A 19,163-nucleotide genomic window follows, 5' to 3' on the forward strand; every position below is an offset into this window, starting at 1 on the left:
TTGGGGCTGGAATGCTTTATTTTGGTGGTAACACTCCACCTCAGTCCACCTGATTCTCCTGCTTTCAAGTCATTTCTCAAGCATGGGTCACTTTCCAATGCTCTTAAAAGATTTTCTTGAGATTCAGCTCTTCCACTTCCCTTAAAGTTTGGTGTGGTTTCCCACCCCCTTGTCTAACAAACCAGCACAACGTGTTTGCTTCTTTTCTTCACCTCCCAGGACACTTGCTTCTTAAGAGTTAGCTCTTAAGTATTTGAGACATTCCCAGAGCCTGGTGATGGGCCATTTAAGGTATCCTCCCCCACTCTGTTGGCTCATTACCCTGCTACACCACAACCCTCTCACCTTACTCTCAACCCAGAAAAGGACATTTTAAGCTTATCAGATACATTTTCTCCATTCTGTTTTCAAGGTTTTTGGTCATCTTTACTATCATTATTCTGAATTCTTTTTCAGGTATGAGAGAATTTATTAGAGGATACTTAGGAAGCCAAGCGGAGAAGGCAATGGCACCCCACTCCAGTAGTCTTGCCTGGAGAATCCCAGGGAAGGGGGAGCTTGGTGGGCTGCCATCTATGGGGTCGCACAGAGTCGGACATGACTGAAGCGACTTAGCAGCAGCAGCAGGGTTAGTTCTCTGGTAGTCTAGAGTCTTGGAGTCAGTGCTCCTGCTCCAAAGGCTCAGGGCTTGTTCTCGAGTTTTCCGTGGTTCTGTATATTCTTTTCCAGTGGTCAGGTACTCTGGTCTGCTCTCAGCTGGAGTTCTGCAAGCATTTCTGTATCTGAAGGTGTATTCCTGACACATCCGTGGAAAGAGACGTACTCCACATCCACCTACTCCTCTGCCATCTTGTTTTTCCCTTTTAAGCTTATCAGATACAATTAGACATTGTCTAGTTCTGACTGCAAACCCTGTGTACATGAGGATTCTTCCCTTCTTTGTGAAGTCAGAAATGAATGTGATTTAGCCTGCTGTTAAGGGTAAAAGCCTTTGGAGACAAATTTGGGAGAAATGAGGTCATCCTCATTTCTTTACCTCATGTCCTCATCATCAGGACATGGGGTAAAGATTCCATAATTCAGTGCCTCTGAGGCCTAAGTGTTTGGGGACATTGTGATTTGAGGTTTTTCAAGTTCAGAAGCTAAATATGCCAGAAATTCTTCCAGCAAAAGTGTTTACTATCAGAGCACAATAGAAGTGTACCATTAAACCTTTTCAAAGGTACAGCCACAAATATTTTCCTTTAAAATACCTAAGCAGCAAGTTGAGAAAAGCAAATTTGGATGGAAGCAGATAGTTATAGCTACCTGTATTTGTGTATGAGACATATATATCAGATAGAAAATGCAAACATTTTTTGAGGAGATGCTATGTGGGTACATTATTTTTCCTTTATAAAAATTAATTCTTCATGAATCAGGGACAGAAAGATATTTCTTTGCATTCCACTGCTTGTTCAGTAAATCCACCAGAGAACTTGAAGCTATCTGTTAGAGATGAAATATTATTATTCATGAAAAAAAAAGAATGAAATTGGATTTGGAGTAAGCAGACTTGGGTTCTGTCTCTGGTTCAGCTACATATACTACTGCGTGATGAAGAAGACACTTAGAATCCACTAAGCTCAGTTTCTCCATCTGTAAATTGTGGATAATAACATTAGCACTACTCAGTTTGCACAGTTAGGCTGAGGTTCAAAGAGGGGATGTAAATGAGGTCACTATATATAAAAGGTATAGTGCAAAGCATATTTAATTATTACGTTTGTCTGTGATCCTGACTTGTGTGTTGATATGAATTTTTTCTACAGTAGATGATATATTTGAACTTCATTCAGGTCTATATGGGCTTCCCTGGTGGCTTAGACGGTAAAGAATCTGCCTGCAGTGCAAGAGACCTGGGTTCGATAGATTCCCTGGAGGAGGGCGTGGCAACCCACTCCAGTATTCTGGCCTGGAGAAACCCATGGACAGAGGAGCCTGGTGGATTACAGTCCATGGGTTCACAAAGAGTTGGGCTGAGCAACTGAGCACAGCACAGCATAGGTCGATATAGTCATCATTTAATGAACTGAGACTAGTCTGTAGTAACTATTTTAAAATCAGATTTCCATGACATGTTTCCTCAACAATGCTCAAAGAACAAAGCCAAGAGACCGTTTTGAAGCCTTTTTGGCCTGGGACAGGTGGTAGACCGCAGAACAGAACACAGGCTCAAGTCAGAAAGACCTGGACCAAATCCCGAGTCCCCCTCTTTCAGGATAAACAACAAGTGATTTAACATAAGCCTCATCTTCCTTATTCATAAAATGGGGATAATATTAATCACTACCTCAAAGATCTGTTGAAAGAATAGAATCAGACAGCTGTTGAGCACAGTGCCTAGCACACATGTGCTCGGTAAACGTTGGCTGTAATTAAATACTATTGTAGTTGTTTTTCCGTTTACAATCCCTTGTGAAACTGGGAGAGAGTAAGAAAGATAGCGCTGCTGCTGCTGCTGCTAAGTCACTTCAGTCGTGTCCAACTCTGTGCGACCCCATAGCTGGCAGCCCACCAGGCTCCGCCGTCCCTGGGATTCTCCAGGCAAGAACACTGGAGTGGGTTGCCATTTCCTTCTCCAATGCATGAAAGTGAAAAGTCAAAGTGAAGTCACTCAGTCGTGTCTGACCCTCAGCGACCCCATGGACTGCAGCCTTCCAGGCTCCTCCATCCATGGGATTTTCCAGGCAAGAGTACTGGAGTGGGGTGCCATTGCCCTCTCCAAAGATAACGCTAAGTCGTGTCCGACTCTTACGATCCCACAAACTGTAGCCCGCCAGGCTCCTCTGTCCATGGGATTCTCCAGGCAAGAATACTGGAGTGGGTTGCCATTTCCTTCTCCAGGGGATGAGAGTAAGCAGGTATTAAACTCATGTTATAGTTTAAGAGACTTGTAATCTGACGATGTTGGGGGACTTACTGGTAACTTGGTAAGACCAGAATCCAGGGCTCTTGTGCTTAGTATGGCTTTCACTTTATTTAGCAGACTCTTAGGTCAAATGCATGTATCTCAAAAGCTGTCATTAGTTTCTCAAAATACCATTAATTCTCCTCTCAAAAAAACTCAGTATCCGGCATTCTGTCTTTAGTCTCGGGCCCTCCAATCCATTCTCTATAGATAGCAGAGAAACCTACCTACTGCAAAGCTGGCCATGCCACTAGTCAACGGTGCTCCAAATGGCTATAAAATAATACACAGACACACAGAGAAGCAGACCCCCTTCAACCTGGCCTCAGCCTAACTCTCCAGCCACATTTACCCACATGCCTGCTCTGGGGGCACTCCTTTGGCTCCTTACTGGAACTTTCTTGACATTTTTCTGGCCCCACACACCCCTGCACTCCTGCTAGGCTAGGAATTCTTTCTTCGTTCTAGGAAGAAGGGCACTTCTTATTTTCTTCTGTGGTTAAAAAGAAAGGGTTTGAGAATCAACCTAAACACCCAATGGTGACAAACTGATCGCACTAAGGAGTTTTCAAAGGATAGACTACTATGCACCTATTAAAAGTCCCACCTTTTAAAAAATACTTATAGTTAAGGGAGAATGCCATGCTATATTATTAACTGTAAAAAGTTAGGAACTGAAGAATAATCAAGGGATAGGTACCAAAATGTTAATGATAATAATCTCTGGAAGATGTGATTGGCAGGTGTTATTTATTCTTCTTTGACTCTTTTTAGTACTTTCCAAATTTTCTATGCAATGAACAGATCAACTTGAACATTAAAAAGGCATAACAATCTTGAGGCAATCTAATAATGATGCCTAAACTGTAAACTGTGGTGTTGGAGAAGACTCTTGAGAGCCCCTTGGACTGCAAGGAGATCCAACCAGTCCATTCTGAAGATCAGTCCTGGATGTACTTTGGAAGGACTGATGCTAAGGCTGAAACTCCAGTACTTTGGCCACCTCATGCGAAGAGTTGACTCATTGGAAAAGACTCTGATGCTGGGAGGGATTGGGGGCAGGAGGAGAAGGGGACGACAGAGGATGAGATGGCTGGATGGCATCACTGACTCGAGGGACGTGAGTCTGAGTGAACTCCGGGAGTTGGTGATGGACAGGGAGGCCTGGCATGCTGCGATTCATGGGGTCGCAAAGAGTCAGACACGACTGAGCGACTGAACTGAACTGAAACTGTAAACGGCAGCTATATCCATCTTTTTCTATCCCAAATCTGGGTCCTAAGAGCATCAATCCATAGGTTGGTTCTTGGGCATGTAAATATGAGAAACAAGGAGTAAACTGCTTTCATAGGGTGAAGGCAAATCTAAACTCTAGAAACAGCCCACTTAATGCAGTCATTTCTTCTGGTAAATTCCAGAAACTTACACTTAGGGCACAGCTGTCTTTTCAGGAAAAACAAAGGCAAAGTTCATCATGCGCTGAAGGAAAAAACTCCATAGTGAATTTTTTTTATTTCCTCAGGATCAGCTCTTTTAGTCATGCTTCTGTTTTCATTTGATTTGCATCTGAGGATGGACTTTTTTTCACTCTGAACATTCTCTTGGCATACCCCAGCAGAAATCACAAGCCCAAGCACTAATGGTTTTAGGCTTGCTAATCTGGGTTCCACTGAAGAAACAAATTTTCCTATAACTATCAGGATTTCAAATATCACACCCTCCAAAAATAGCTTGGGCAGGTAAGGACTATTAAAAACAGGCTCTGCTAATGAAGAGAAAACACACAACCTCTCACGTGCCCTCTAGAGCACATGTGTGGAACAGCAGGTGGTGGCTGTCTAAACAACTCTTCCTTCTGGTATTTTCTCGTATCACTTGATTATCTTAAATTGTTTCCTTTCAATCTTATGTCCCACAGTATATGTTAGAAAATATTACTCAAGCACATGAAATAAATGAATTTAAGATTATGAGTTTCTGACCATTTGGTAGACCTGAACCTGCCAGCATTTCAAATATACATGTATAATTTATATAAATATATATATATATTTGTATATATTTCCTGGTGATTGCAGCCATGAAATTAAAAGATGCTTGCTCCTTGGAAGAAAAGTTATGACAAACCTAGATGGCATATTATAAAGCAGAGACATTACTCTGCCAACAAAGGTCCATATAGACAAAGCTACAGTTTTCCCAGTAGTCATGTATGGATGTGAGAGTTGGATCATGAAGAAGGGTGAGGGCCAAAGAACTGATGTTTTTGAACTGTGGTGTTGGAGAAGACTCTTGAGAGTCCCTTGGACTGCAAGGAGATCAAACCAGTCAATCATAAAGGAAACAAATCCTGAATATTCACTGGAAGGACTAATGTTGAAGTTGAAGCTCCAATACTTCGGTCACCTGATATGAAGAGCCAACTCATTAGAAAAGACCCCAATGCTGGGAAAGATTGAAGGTAGGAGGAGATGGAGATGACAGAGGACAAGACGATATGGCATCACTGACTCAATGAACATAGGTTTGGGCGAGCTCCAGGAGATGGTGAACGACAGGGAAGCCTGGTGTGCTGCAGTCAATGGGATTGCAAAGAGTCAGACACAACTGAGCAACTGAACAACAATAACAAATATAAATTTATGTGGGCTTCCCCAGTGGCTCAGCGGTAAAGAATCTGCCTGGAAATGCAGGAGACTTAAGAGACACAGGTTTGATCCCTGGGTCAGGAAGATCCCCTGGAGGAGGGCATGGCAACCCACTCCAGTATTCTTGCCTGGAGAATCCCGTGGACAGAGGAGCCTGGCGGGCCACAGTCCCTAGGATCACAAAGAGTTGGACATGACTGAAGTGACTGACTACACATAAATTTATATATAATTTATAAAATACATATAAAACTCAAATATATATACATATATAAAATTTCATTTCCCCCCCTTCTGCTCAGGCCCAATTGACAAGCTTCTAGGCTTTTAGGGAGTTTCAAAATTTCAGACAGACCAGAATTAGATTCGGGAAATGGCATCCACTCATTTCCCTCCTGCCTGAGGCTGTTTTCTGATCGACAGCTTCCAGTGGAGAGCTAGGTCTCACTTTACTCGAAAGAGGAATTTGGGAGCCTTGTATGGCAAGAGCCTTCTTTGTCTCCTTGAAGCCTCTTTTGGTCCAGCCGGCCTCAAGCTTACAACATTCTGTTTACCTGCTCAGTCCACATCTCTTTGTCTAGTCCCTCTCCGAAGTACTTGCTCAAAGGCAGCCAGAATGTATGTTTCTGCTGGTAAGGGTCTCTACTGTATCTATTTGCTGTAGGGTAGCCTCTTGTTTTTAGACTTATAAACAAAGCAAAATCAAAACAGTAAGCTGCAGAAGCTCATTTTAGGTTTGCTGGCCCTGTCTGGAAGCTGCAACAACAGCGTCATCAAACTCTCACTGTTGTACAGCACTTACCCCCAAAAGCCGCCCAGGTCTGCACCTGTGAGGCTGGGTGGGCATTGTGAGCCACTCTGCCTGCCACCACATAAAAAGCTAATTTCGCATTCAGAATATATGTTTTTTTTTCAATACCAATAGCAACAAGAGTGTGCCAAAAAATTTCCCCTGAAGCTCTATTCTGTTTTTTAAACTACAGAACATTCTTTCATAGTTTGACAGTTAAAATGCCGCAGTTAATGTAATAAACAGAGAATTTTTCTAAGTAGCCTGTCAAAACAAGTGACACTTTTTTTTTTTTTTTTTTGCTAGCGAGTCTCAGATTCAGAACAATAGGAAGTACCTTTCAAAGCAACATCTTCATTATACAATCAAATTCTCAAAGTAATCTTCTCATCAAAGAATATTGTGTTATTTCTTTCCCAGTAATTATCAGAGTTCTGCAACCTCCCTGGCAGTGGTGACTATTATAAAATGCAGCTGTGCTGAGTTACAATATTGGGCGGTCCTGCCCCGGTCAATATGGAACCAGTGCAGCTCATGCCTCCACATTTCCTAGTGACTTGGCAGTTTGGGCAGTCAAAAGTCAACATTTCCAGGACCAGTGAATATACCATCAAGTTCCCAGGAGCAAAGGGCTCAGCTGTTCTCTGCAAGGACAGCAGAGACACCAGTAATTCTTGATGAACTCAGCTCATTTTCTTTCCACTTAAAGTACAGTAGAAGTTTCAAAGGTTATTATCTGATAAAAAAATGGGGTGTGTGTGTGTGTAGAGTCGGAAGTCTGTCTCATAAAATTAGATTCCTTCTTTTTCACTTTTCCATCTATTAGGGATGGTCATTCACATAGAAATAAAAGCTAAGAGTACTGAGTCACAAGAAGAACTAGCAGTTTAATTTCAATGTTTGAGGTTTCATAAAGCCTGAAAAGATGGGACAATCCTAAGGGCACCCAAGATGATGTATCTTGGGATACTCATGAAACCTGTACTCTACAGCCAGAGATGGGCTGGAAAAGTCCAAACTTTGTAATGTAACTTTCTCTGAAGGATCTCTGAGTTAGTGCTGTATGGAAGGAAAAGAAATACAGGCTACTCTTTCTAAGGGAGACTCATGACATCAGCTCTCAGGCTCTTGCAAGGGTGAATCAAACAATTAGCATGAATATCCCTAGCATGCTGTCTTCCTTCCACATAGCCAACGCTCAATATGTTTGTGGCATCCAAATCTAATTTGGGAGTGCCTAATCCCCACCAACTGTACAAAAAAGATCTTCACGACCAAGATAATCATGATGGTGTGATCATCCTGACATGCCTCTTGAGAAACCTGTATGCAGGTCAGGAAGCAACAGTTAGAGCTGGACATGGAACAACAGACTGGTTTGAAATAGGAAAAGGAGTATGTCAAGGCTGTATATTGTCATCCTGTTTATTTAACTTATATGCAGAGTACATCATGAGAAACGCTGGGCTGGAAGAAGCACAAGCTGGAATCAAGACTGCCAGGAGAAATAGCAATAACCTCAGATATGCAGATGACACCACCCTTATGGCAGAAAGTGAAGAGGAACTAAAAAGCCTCTTGAAGAAAATGAAAGAGGAGAGTGAAAAAGTTGGCTTAAAGCTCAACATTCAGAAAACGAAGATGATGGCATCTGGTCCCATCACTTCATGGGAAATAGATGGGGAAACAGTGGAAACAGTGTCAGACTTTATCTTTTTAGGCTCCAAAATCACTGCAGATGGTGACTGCAGCCATGAAATTACCCCTTGGAAGAAAAGTTATGACCAACCTAGATAGCATATTGAAAAGCAGAGACATTATTTTGCCAACAAAGGTCCGTCTAGTCAAGGCTATGGTTTTTCCAGAGGTCATGTATGGATGTGACAGTTGGATTGTGAAGAAAGCTGAGTGCTGAAGAATTGATGCTTTTGAACTGTGGTGTTGGAGAAGACTCTTGAGAGTCCCTTAGACTGCAAGGAGATCCAACCAGTCCATTCTAAAGGAGATCAGCCCTGGGTGTCCTTTGGAAGGAAGGATGCTAAAGCTGAAACTCCAGTACTTTGGCCACCTCATGCGAAGAGTTGACTCACTGGACAAGACTCTGATGCTGGGAGGGATTGGGGGCAGGAGGAGAAGGGGATGACAGAGGATGGGATGGCTGGATGGCATCACCTACTCAATGGATGTGAGTTTGAGATGGTGATGGACAGGGAGTTTTGGCGTGCTGCGATTCATGGGTTGCAGAGTCGGACATGACTGAGCGACTGAACTGAACTAAATCCCCACCAGGTGGCGCTAGTGGCAAAGACCAACCCACCCCCCTCCCCCCCCACCCCGCCCCGTCTGCCAATACTGGAGACAGAAGAAACATGGGTTCCATCCCTAGGTCAGGAAGATCCCTTGGAGAGGTGTATGGCAACCTACTCCAGTATTCTTGTCTGGAGAATCCCATGGATAGAGGAGCCTGGGGGGCTACAGTCCATGGGGTCGCAGAATCAGACACAACTGAAGCGACTTAACATGCTGTTAGCATGCACATTCCACTGGATTACAAACTCTCCAAAGGCAGGAACTATTTCACTACTTTCAAAAAACCTCTTTGGCAGATGCTCAAAAATACATGTGAATTGAATGGCATTTCTGTCTCCCTTGAAGCAACTGAGAGCTGAGGGACATCAGAGCTGGGGCTTTATGTTCATTTGTTCATTCAATCACTCAGCAAAGGTTTGCTGATAGCCGGCTTGGCGTAAGGCACAGAGCTTGGGATATGCCCTTTTCTAACTTCCACATCAAGTTCAGTTTCCCTCTTCAGATCATGTTCTATCGATATGTACTACATTTTCCTTTGTAGCATGCAATGCAGCTGTTATTAAATGATTATTTGCATAACTAGTTGTTAATGGTCTGGCTCCTGCCCTAGACAGAAAGCTTCAGGCTGGGGGTGTGACCCTCTAGTTTAATGCTGCAGCCTTTGCAACTAACATAGTATCTAGGACAAAATAAATGTTCAATAAATATGGTTAAATGACTAAATGAATGAAATAAAATGAGCTATGCCTTTGCCTTTAAGAAACTCAGTTTACAATAATGTTTCTCTCTCCTTTTTTTTTTTTTTTTTACAATAATGTTTCTCAACAGAGGCTTTCTGTTCAGGGCAGCTTCTTATTTTGTAGGGTTCTAGGAAGAAAGCTGAGCACTGAAGAATTGATGCGTTTGAACTGTGGTGTTGGAGAAGACTCTTGAGAGTCCCTTGGACTGCAAGGAGATCCAACCAGTCCATTCTGAAGGAGATCAGCCCTGGGATTTCTTTGGAAGGAATGATGCTAAAGCTGAAACTCCAGTACTTTGGCCACCTCATGTGAAGAGTTGACTCATTGGAAAAGACTCTGATGCTGGGAGGGATTGGGGGCAGGAGGAGAAGGGGACGACAGAGGATGAGATGGCTGGATGGCATCACTGACTTGATGGACGTGAGTCTGAGTGAACTCCGGGAGATGGTGATGGACAGGGAGGCCCGGCGTGCTGCGATTCATGGGGTCGCAAAGAGTCAGACATGACTGAGCAACTGAACTGAACTGAACTGAGGTAGTGGAGTGTGTTCAACATCCCTAGGTCCTGCCACGGCCCAGCAAATGCCAGCAGTGTGGCAACCAAAACCCACAATTTCTGATGCCTGCCCCTCGGGGCTGGCCTGCAGCTGTTTCAGAACCAGTGTGATATGGGCTTGAATGAACGTGGCAGCAAGAAGGGATGGAGCCAGGACATGAAGCGGAGGTAAACAAGGGACAGTGAGACACGGGCCACAGGGAAGAGCGGAGAGAAGCAGTCTAAGGGCAAGAGCATAGTGCAGCGTGAGGGCCGTCGTCTGAGTTCCCCAAATCCAGGGGATTCTCCCGTCTGTCCACCCACCACCCCCACTGCCCCACCTCATGGTCCTTCAGGGCTTAGAGAACATCAATTGCTGGGCAGGTTTCTTGAGTACAACTCATGATGAGATCAGTGAAGCTCTGGCTTTTCTCTTTGGTAATTTTGGACTTTCCCGCAAAATTTTTGTTTGAAGAGAGGGTTTTGAAGCTAAAGGAACTGAGAATCATGGTTGTGGAGTTAAGGATGATGATGCTGATTGGGTAGAGGGAAGGCCTCTGAAACACATGGTGTGCAATTAAGAGAAAGTTGTGACCAAAAATGAGCTATGCTGAAGAGCCTCCTTGCAGCTCAGAGTAAGGGCAAGGGAGAGGGAAGAATCCTGGGGAAAGGGGAGGAGGGTGCAGTGAGAGGCTGCTGGGAGGTGGGGCCCACACCAGGAAGCTGGTCTGAGGGACATGGAGATGTGTTAAAGGGCAGTGCTTCTGTCGAGAGCCACTGGTAAATGGAGGTTGGCCAAGCCAGTGACTCAGAGTCGACACCCACAGCTGGCTGGCACCAGTTGCTGGGTGGAGTGGGATTTCATTTCCAGCAGAAAAACATAAGCCCTGTGTGCAGTGGCTGCAGGACCGTGTGCCAAGTCAGCCTTTAGTGAGAAGGTTTCCCTGAGGCACTTGCTTCTTTGTGTGCCCCACGGGGGTCGTGGAGTGTCCTAAACAGCTGAGCCTTGAAGAGCTGACGCTTTTGAACTGCGGTGCTGGAGAAGACTCTGGAGAGTCCCTTGCCCTGCAAGGAGATCCAACCAGTCCATCCTAAAGGAAATCAGTCCTGAATATTCATTAGAAGGACTGATGCCGAAGCTCCAATACTTTGGCCACCTGATATGAAGAACTGACTCATTGGAAAAGACCCTGATGCTGGGAAAGATTGAGGGCAGGAGGAGAAGCGGGTGACAGAGGATGAGATGGTTGGATGGCATCACTGACTCGATGGACCCAAAATTGAGCAAGCTCCAGGAGTTGGTGACGGACAGGGAAGCCTGATGTGCTACAGCCCGTAGGGTCACAAACAGTCAGATATGACTGAGCAACTGACCTGACTGACTGAAACAGAGGAAGGGAGCAACAGAGTCTTTCTGCATTGATCTGATTAAACACTTGAGGGTCCTCAACTTTAGCGAGCAGGTTGCTACTGATGCTCAGGTAGGTTTCCACTGAGCTGGATGGGAAGGAGCACCTCACTGGACGAATGGAGGCCCTGAAGAGTTAACAGAGCAGTGGTGTCCTCTTGTGTCTTTAAGATGAAAGCCCTGATTCTAAAAGATACGTATACCCCTATGTGCATCACAGCACTATCTACAATAGCCAAGACATGCAGGCAACCTAAATGCCCATCAACAGATAAATGGATAGAGGTGGTACATATATATTGATACCATGGACTATTACTCAGCCATAAAAAAGAATGAAATAATGCCCTTTGCAGCAACATATATGAACCTAGAGATTTTCATACTAAGTGAAGTAAGGCAGGCAAAGACAAATGTTATATGGTGTCACTTATATGTTGAATCTAAAAAGTAATACAAATGAATCTATATATAGAACAGAAAGACTCACAGACATAGAAAGCAAATTTATGATTACCAAGGGAAAAGGGAGGGGGAGGATAAGTTAGGAGTTTGGGATTAATAGATGGAAACTGCTATACATAAAATAGATAAACAACAGATTAAATATATAGCACAGGGAACTATAGCCAGTGTCTTGCAATAACCTATAACGAAAATAATCTGAAAAAATATATGGAACTGGATCACTTTGTTGTGTGTCAGAAACTAACACAATATTGTAAATCAACTGTACTTCAATTTTTTTAAAAAGAATGTGTCTTCAAGCTAAGGAGAGAAGGCTCTGCATGGGGCAAAAGAATGTGCTGAATGAATGAATGTGGCATAGGAGAACAGGCATGAAGTCCACAGTCCTGACATCCTCTGTCCTGCTGCATTAGAAAGAAGGGGGCTGCCCCAGGCTGGCACAGAAGCAGAGCAGTTTCTGTTTGTCATGGACCAAAGGTTGTTTAATATGTGGACTCCGTTTTGACATCCTGAGCCGACTGCTAACAGTCTCCAGAGTTTTAACTCATGCAATAAGGGAAATGGAACTATCTGGCTCAAACATAGAAGAACATAACAGGAGGTAAACACTGCTGCATTGCCCCTTTGCAGCCTCTCCTTTGGCCCTGGGTGAAGTCAGGCCAGGACTTTTGAAGTCAGCCACGTTTCCCTCCGCGCAGGGGCAAGCCTCGCACAGGGTGGCCCCAGCGACCAGCTAAGGGCTCTCACTCACGGTTTGCGAAGGACCATCCTCATGTGGGCATCCGGGCCCATCTGCGACAGCAGCAGCATGGTGTCCTGCAGCTCCTCATCACACTCCTTTTTTTCCTCCTCCGTAGGCAAAGGGGCGTCCTCATGCTCATCATCCAGAAACCGATAAAATAAATATTTGTCTTGGAAGTGATGCTCCTGATCCACTACGGGAAACATGGGGGCAAGCGTCAGCCGTGGGCACCTCTGCCTCACAGCCCGTTTGCCAGAAACGAATGATGGTGTCGGGCAAGACAGCCAAGTGGCAGCGAGGCGGTGGGACTCCTCACCCTTTTCCCGTGGCCTCGCCCAGGGCCCTGCAGCTGGAAGACGGGACCTCCGGGTTGCAGGCATGCACCTCACAGCTCTCTCTGACCCGCCCATCTCCTGAGCTGCCCTAGGACTCTCCTATGAGAACCGGCCAACTTCCCTGAGATGAGCCCTCTGACCAGTGAAATTGCCTTGATGACATTTTCTAGTGTGTGGGTTACACATCCCAAAGAGGAAAATGACCAACTGCCAGATCATGCTCTATAGTGGTTTTGTCAAAGTACAGACTGAAAAAAACCTGACTTTATCAGCATCAGAATTGATTTTTTTTCTTTTTATATCTACTGTTTATAACCATGTCTGTCTGCACTTTAAAAATTAAAATAAAATTGTCTGAGCAAAGCTGACAAGACCAACCATCTAGGTCATATACCCCTAGTATCTAATAATAATTTCCTTCTAGTTCAAGTTTTAAAAAGTTTTTTTGTTTTTAATCATATTGCCTTTAAACCAGAAGATTTAGATCTCTGAAAGACAAAGTCATGAACTTGGTTTATAATCTGTCATCTATGTGTCTTAAAGTTTTAAGCTCCTTTTCAGGAGGGAGCATCAACACTGTCCAAAGATAAGGACTGATAAATCCTTGCTGCTCAAAAATATGAATCAGCATCATCTGGGAGCTTGTTGGAAATGCAGACTCTCTGAATCAGAGTCTGCATTTTAACAAGAGTTCCAGGTGTTCTGGATACACAGTAAAGTCTGTGAAACACTGGCAAGACCATCATTACATTCCCAGGTACTAAAGGAAAGATTTTAGTAGTTTGTCTGTTTGGAAAAGTGATCCTTAAACAAATGGCATGAAGAGTTAAACCACAGTCCCACTCCTGTCCTGAATTGTTACTCTGCTTAGATATCAGGGGCTACAACCATAGAGCACGCATGATTTTACATACGGTCATTGCGTGGGTACACAAATTGGCTCTCCCAGAAAACGCAGGTTCTGAATTCATTACTCTTTCATGTCATCAGCCTGGCCACACACTTCATTGCTCTCATTTGGCCGCTGCATCAGGATTGCTGTGCGATGCTCAGAGTATAATCACGCTATCAATGAACCATGAATGCAAACTAATAAACATAATTGGAACTGATGCACTCGGGTTGCAATTTCATTTTCCCTTCATACGTTCTCCCAAGTTAGGAAGGTACAATGGTGGAACACTGCAATCAACGGCATCCATTTGCTGCATTTGTATTGCTAAATGAAGACGCCAGCTCTGCGGGTCCCTAAAGAGATCATAATTCTTTCTGGCCCGTGTGGGAGTTCAGCCACAACCAACCCAGGGAAACACGCTTGGCATTTCTTGAGGGCTTTCCAGGGACCGCGTGTCATCTTACCATGGTTGAGAACGCTGTCTTCTACCAGGACTTGCCACATGCCCACAGCTTGCGTTCGGGAGTGAACACATGGAGTCTGCTGCAGCATCCAGTCCACCAGCTCGGTCCCCACACAGCACTGTCTGAAGAGTGGCGGGACACAAAGGAGGGGAGGTCACCCACTTGCAGATGAAGGATGGGAGACGGCTTCTGAGAGGAGCCCCTCCTGAAGGGCTTGGTGCCCTTCTACCCTTTGGCAAACAAAGCACCACACAATATGGGCACAGGTTCTCAAACTGTTGTACAAATCAACAAGACCACTCAACTCACAGGCAACCTTCTAGGCAAGGCTGGCTAAACTTCGAAAGAGCATCATAAGTTGCAGCCCCAGGGGAGACAGAAGGGTTGCTAGGCAAGAAGCATCATCTGGCAGGTGAATCCCAGGGCCAGAAATTCTAAAGCTGGTCCCAGAAAATTTCAGGGTCAAATGAAGTGTTAGTCTCTCTGTCGTGTCTAACTCTTTGACCCTATGAGCTGTACCTTGCCAGCCTCCTCTGAGGATAGAATTCCCCAGGGAAGAATACTGGAGTGGGTAGTCAGTCATTCCCTCCTTCAGGGGATAGCCCGACCCAGGGATTGAACTTGGGTCTCCTGCATTGCAGGCAGATTCTTTACCAACTGAGCTACCAGGGAAGTCAAGTGAAGGCAAAGCATAATTCTGACTTCTTTCCCCTGAGCTTTGTGAGGAATGAGTTAAGGTTTGTGAGGCCCTAGGAGGTGCTCTGTGACAGGCTCTGGATAAGTGCAAAATTATATACCACTTTCTATTTTCAAGTAATACTACTGAGCTTCCTCAGAGGGGTGTTGGGAGAAACAAGCAATTAGTGATGCAAATCTCTTTGAAAAAAAAGTTCAATGTAATGAACATCAACACTTTGACAGAGCCTGTCATCTGAAGAGCTCCAAATGCTTTCTGTATAGGCACATACTCATCACTATGATGCCCCTCGGGGGTAAGATGCTCAGGATGGGCAAACTATTAATATGTACATTAGTTAGGAAGCACAGAACCACACACATACACACATGTTAGGAAAGCTTCTGTGGGGAGAGAAGTGTTTGTGGCATGACCATTCAGTTGAGGAAATGGGATGATGTAGTCTGAGGGAGGAACCCTAAGGGACAGAAGGACAAGCAGAGAGTTACAAGCAGCTGGCTGCCTACAGCTGGGTCTAGGTCACTGGTGGCCTCACCTCCTGTGCTGAGGATGCCACCATCTTTGAGGCACTGAGGCTGGTTCCAGCCCAGGGAGTTCCTCTCTAGTTGAACTGGAGGGGATTCCTGGTGCTGGTCCATTCTAGGAAGAGCGTAGCCCGGGAGGAGTCATGAGCTCCAGCACCAGGTCTGCTACATATTAGCTGCATGACTCTGTCTATATCATTTCAAATTTCTGGTTCTTAATTTTTTTTTTATCTATAAAATAAAAGAAGAGGGAAAGATAGCCTCGAAGGCCACGTCCGTTTCTAAGATTCTAGGAACTCTGAAATCTATCAGAGATCCTGGGATGTTCTAATTTGGATCTGACCCACCACACAAGGAAGATGTCCTGAGAAGACTATTAGATTTCCAGGACTGCTCTGATTACAGACTATTACACATTAGAGCCTCAATGGGCAAAGAGGTACCTAGTTACTCTTTGTCCTGAACCAAATGTATGATCTGTCGTGTTCCTCTTCTAATTTGAGAATTTATTAATGGGAAAAGTCATGTAAAAGTATAAAAAATCAATTTAATGTGGCTTTTAAGTCAATGATTGCTTTTACGAAAAAAAGCACATGGAATTGAGATGATCCCAGGGCTCTGGGGCCCTGGGACAGGGAATAAGGATCTTGTATTCAGAACAAAGACACATGGTGGTGCGACTTGTAGCTGATGGAATCATGGGTTTCCTCTCGATTAATGACATTTAGTTATTTTAAGATTCACAGCTGACCTCTGGTGTGGTAATCACTGGGGATGACACTGCATCTGGGCAGACTTTGACCCCTAATGCTGCTGTCATGATAGAAGTGGGGAGAAGCATGAGTAGGGGAGGGGATGAAATGGGAACCAAGATCTGGGACCAGGCACTCAAAATGTCCTGCAGGAAAAGGAAATCATGCCTCATGGGTCATTATCAACAGATCATTAATTTGTGTCATAGGGTGTGGAAGAGAGTTAACACCTATGTTTCAGGGGTTTAAAATCTTACTGCTATGGAGCAAGAAAGAGATTATGGTTTCTGACTTCTAGTTTCCAATATTTGTCACCAAAGATGACATCTTTAATGGAATTTCCCTAGTGCAAGTCAACACTTGCGAAAGCATAATCACACTTTAAATTAAGGAAAAGAAATTAAAAAGTAAAAGGTCCTTCAGCTGTATGAGACTTTGAGAGTCACTTGATTAGTTAAAGAGGTTGAGCGCTCTCCCTGAGGCCACAGACAGGTGTTTGAACCTCTACTTCCCTCCAAATTATAGCAGTGTGTAGGAACTATAGACTTAAAAAAAAAAGGATGAACTTCCAGAGTTGAAGGAAAGGCTTCCAAATGTAATCATCCAAAATGGTAGCTGGTAAATATCCATATTATAAGGGCAAGAGCAGCAATCTGTCCTTAGAGATGGAACACGTCCCAAGAAGAACATGCTACTGATTAAAATGTTTCTCAGATCCCACCAAATAGAATTCCAGAATTCTATCAAGAAGAGGCCATTCTAAATGTAACAAATAGGGCTTTCCATGGTGGTCCAGTGGGGAAGACTCTGTGCTTCCAATGCAGTGGATGTGGGTTCAATCCCTGGTTGGGGAACTAAGATGCTACATGCCCTGCAACGTGGCCAACAAATTAAAAAAAAAAAAAGTAACAAATCATTTTGGTCTTATAAACATATTCATGACAAATGCAAGCAGAAGACTGTTTGCATAGAAAGCAGAAAAAGTGATCCTAAGAGGAAGAATTTGCCATGCATTTCCAGCTTTCCTTGGGAAGAGACTGGATTTTGAGGCAATATATTCAAATATTCACTGTAGGGTGAGTCAGGAATAATTTTATAGGTTCTATCATGGTTGACAATAGCTAGAAAGATATATATCCTTTGTGATAACTTTAAAATTTGTATTCTAACTTTTCACTGTTTTATGAATTTGGTTCATGTGAATCAAATTGGTTTTGACTCATGCTAAGTCTAATGGGTTCTGAGATCATGTCTAGGCTAAATGAGAAAGAGGCCCCTACAATTGCTGAAAGAGGACTGTGAGTCTGAATCATAGGTGCAGGGAGAGAGAGTGAAGGCTTATGTGCCATAAACAGGCCATTCTAGTTCCTGAATCCTTTTTGAATTGATAAAATCAAAAGTTAAAGGTGAGACATGAATCCTTCATTGACCCACTATGGTTCAATCATCTCAGAAGGTCAGCTAAATCACATGGCCCCAGTCTTAATCATTTCTTAACTCCAGTGGCAGCCATAATGAGTCTTTATTCTGTACGATCAGAGGTGTGAAAGAGTTGAATATCTTACTATATTCATACTACAATGAAATCCTACATTAGAAAGTAAATTATGTAAAGGGTATTTTATATTTTTTTCCCTCCTGTATCCTTAGAGTTTGAAACACAATAATGCTTGATGCCCAGTAGGTACTTAACAAATGTGTAGAATGAATGAAAGAAACTTAGAAGTCAATTAACCTTGGTTTAAATCCTGGCTCTGCCACTCACTAGATTTGCGACTTGATCAAGGAGAACTATTTAATCTCTCTGAGTCTCAGATTTATCATCTGAAAAGTGGCCCTGTATCTCCCCTATAGGTTGTGATGAGGATGAAATGAGATAATGTATGGAGAGTGGTCTTTCTTGTTCAGGGCTTCAAGTATAAATGAACACTCAGTAAATGTTAGTTGAATCTCATCTAAATCTAGTAGTTTTCCTAAAATATACTGGCAAACAGAAATAAAGGTTTTCGTTTCCTTGTTCATCACACTTAAACCAGTGTCTAAGCAAATTAGTTCAGGAGTAATTCCTGGGAATATTAAGGCTAATTAGAGTTAAGTGAGGATCCAAGGCAAGCTCAGAAATTCTAGACCCTGGAGGATTATAAAACATGCTGCCTGTAGATGGAAAACAGGGAAACACAAGTTTGTTGTAATTTCACTATTTATATCACACATACCTGTATGTCTTTAGGTGGTATTTTCTATCTCTTATCATGTGAGGTGCTCGAGAGAGAATGGCGTTTCGTAAAATTTTTCCAGCCCTGAGGATCTTCTCTGAAGGAACCTGAATTTTCATCAAGTGAGAGGAGGGGGAAAATAAGGAGGAGAGATTATAGATGGAAAACAAACCAGATAAATCTTTAAATCACTTTTCAATCTGACTCTGTGCTTAAAAAATACAGTTCATTCATACATATGCATTGTTCACTTGTGTGACATGTCACTGTTTTATACTGAGAACCAAGACACACTGATATGTATTGTTTCTAGAAAGTGTATTTGCAGTTTCCTGATGTGCTGCTCTGACATATGGACCACTTCTCATAGTTACTTAAGAAACTAGCTCTGACGGCTCATCAACCCACCTACATCCCATTACCTTGGTAATGGTGTTAGCAGGACGAAGAGGAACGTGAGGTTCAATGAGAGGTGTCTGAAAAATAAAATGTTAAAGCAAAAGAAAATTAAACAAAAGTTCACTAAAGAAAATTATGGGTTGGGGATAATAAGAAACATCTATTTTTATAAAACTCAAAATAGAATTAAAAAAACAAGAGATAAAACCTGCCTAAAGAACTTGAATGCACAGGCATTCAAAGGGCAAAGTTAGACCACTCTATTTGCCAAAATTTAAATATAAATTATT

General features: G+C 43.4%; 1 protein-coding gene across 3 annotated transcripts in view; it reads right to left on the minus strand.

Annotated features, from left to right (window-relative positions):
* The window catches only part of RAPGEF4 (Rap guanine nucleotide exchange factor 4), a 334,045-nt gene that overhangs the window by 79,101 nt on the left and 235,781 nt on the right, over positions 1-19,163 (minus strand). For 2 of the 3 annotated variants that reach the window (XM_061435208.1, XM_061435223.1), the window contains 4 exons: positions 18,897-18,950; positions 18,475-18,581; positions 14,286-14,407; positions 12,601-12,784 (listed from right to left, as the gene is read on the minus strand). In XM_061435208.1, coding sequence (XP_061291192.1) covers positions 12,601-12,784; positions 14,286-14,407; positions 18,475-18,581; positions 18,897-18,950 — 467 coding nt within the window. The remainder of the gene's footprint in view (positions 1-12,600; positions 12,785-14,285; positions 14,408-18,474; positions 18,582-18,896; positions 18,951-19,163) is intronic. The other variant, XM_061435215.1, reaches the window with a different exon arrangement.

Source organism: Bos javanicus, chromosome 2, assembly GCF_032452875.1.
Source record: "Bos javanicus breed banteng chromosome 2, ARS-OSU_banteng_1.0, whole genome shotgun sequence".
NCBI lineage: Eukaryota > Metazoa > Chordata > Mammalia > Artiodactyla > Bovidae > Bos > Bos javanicus.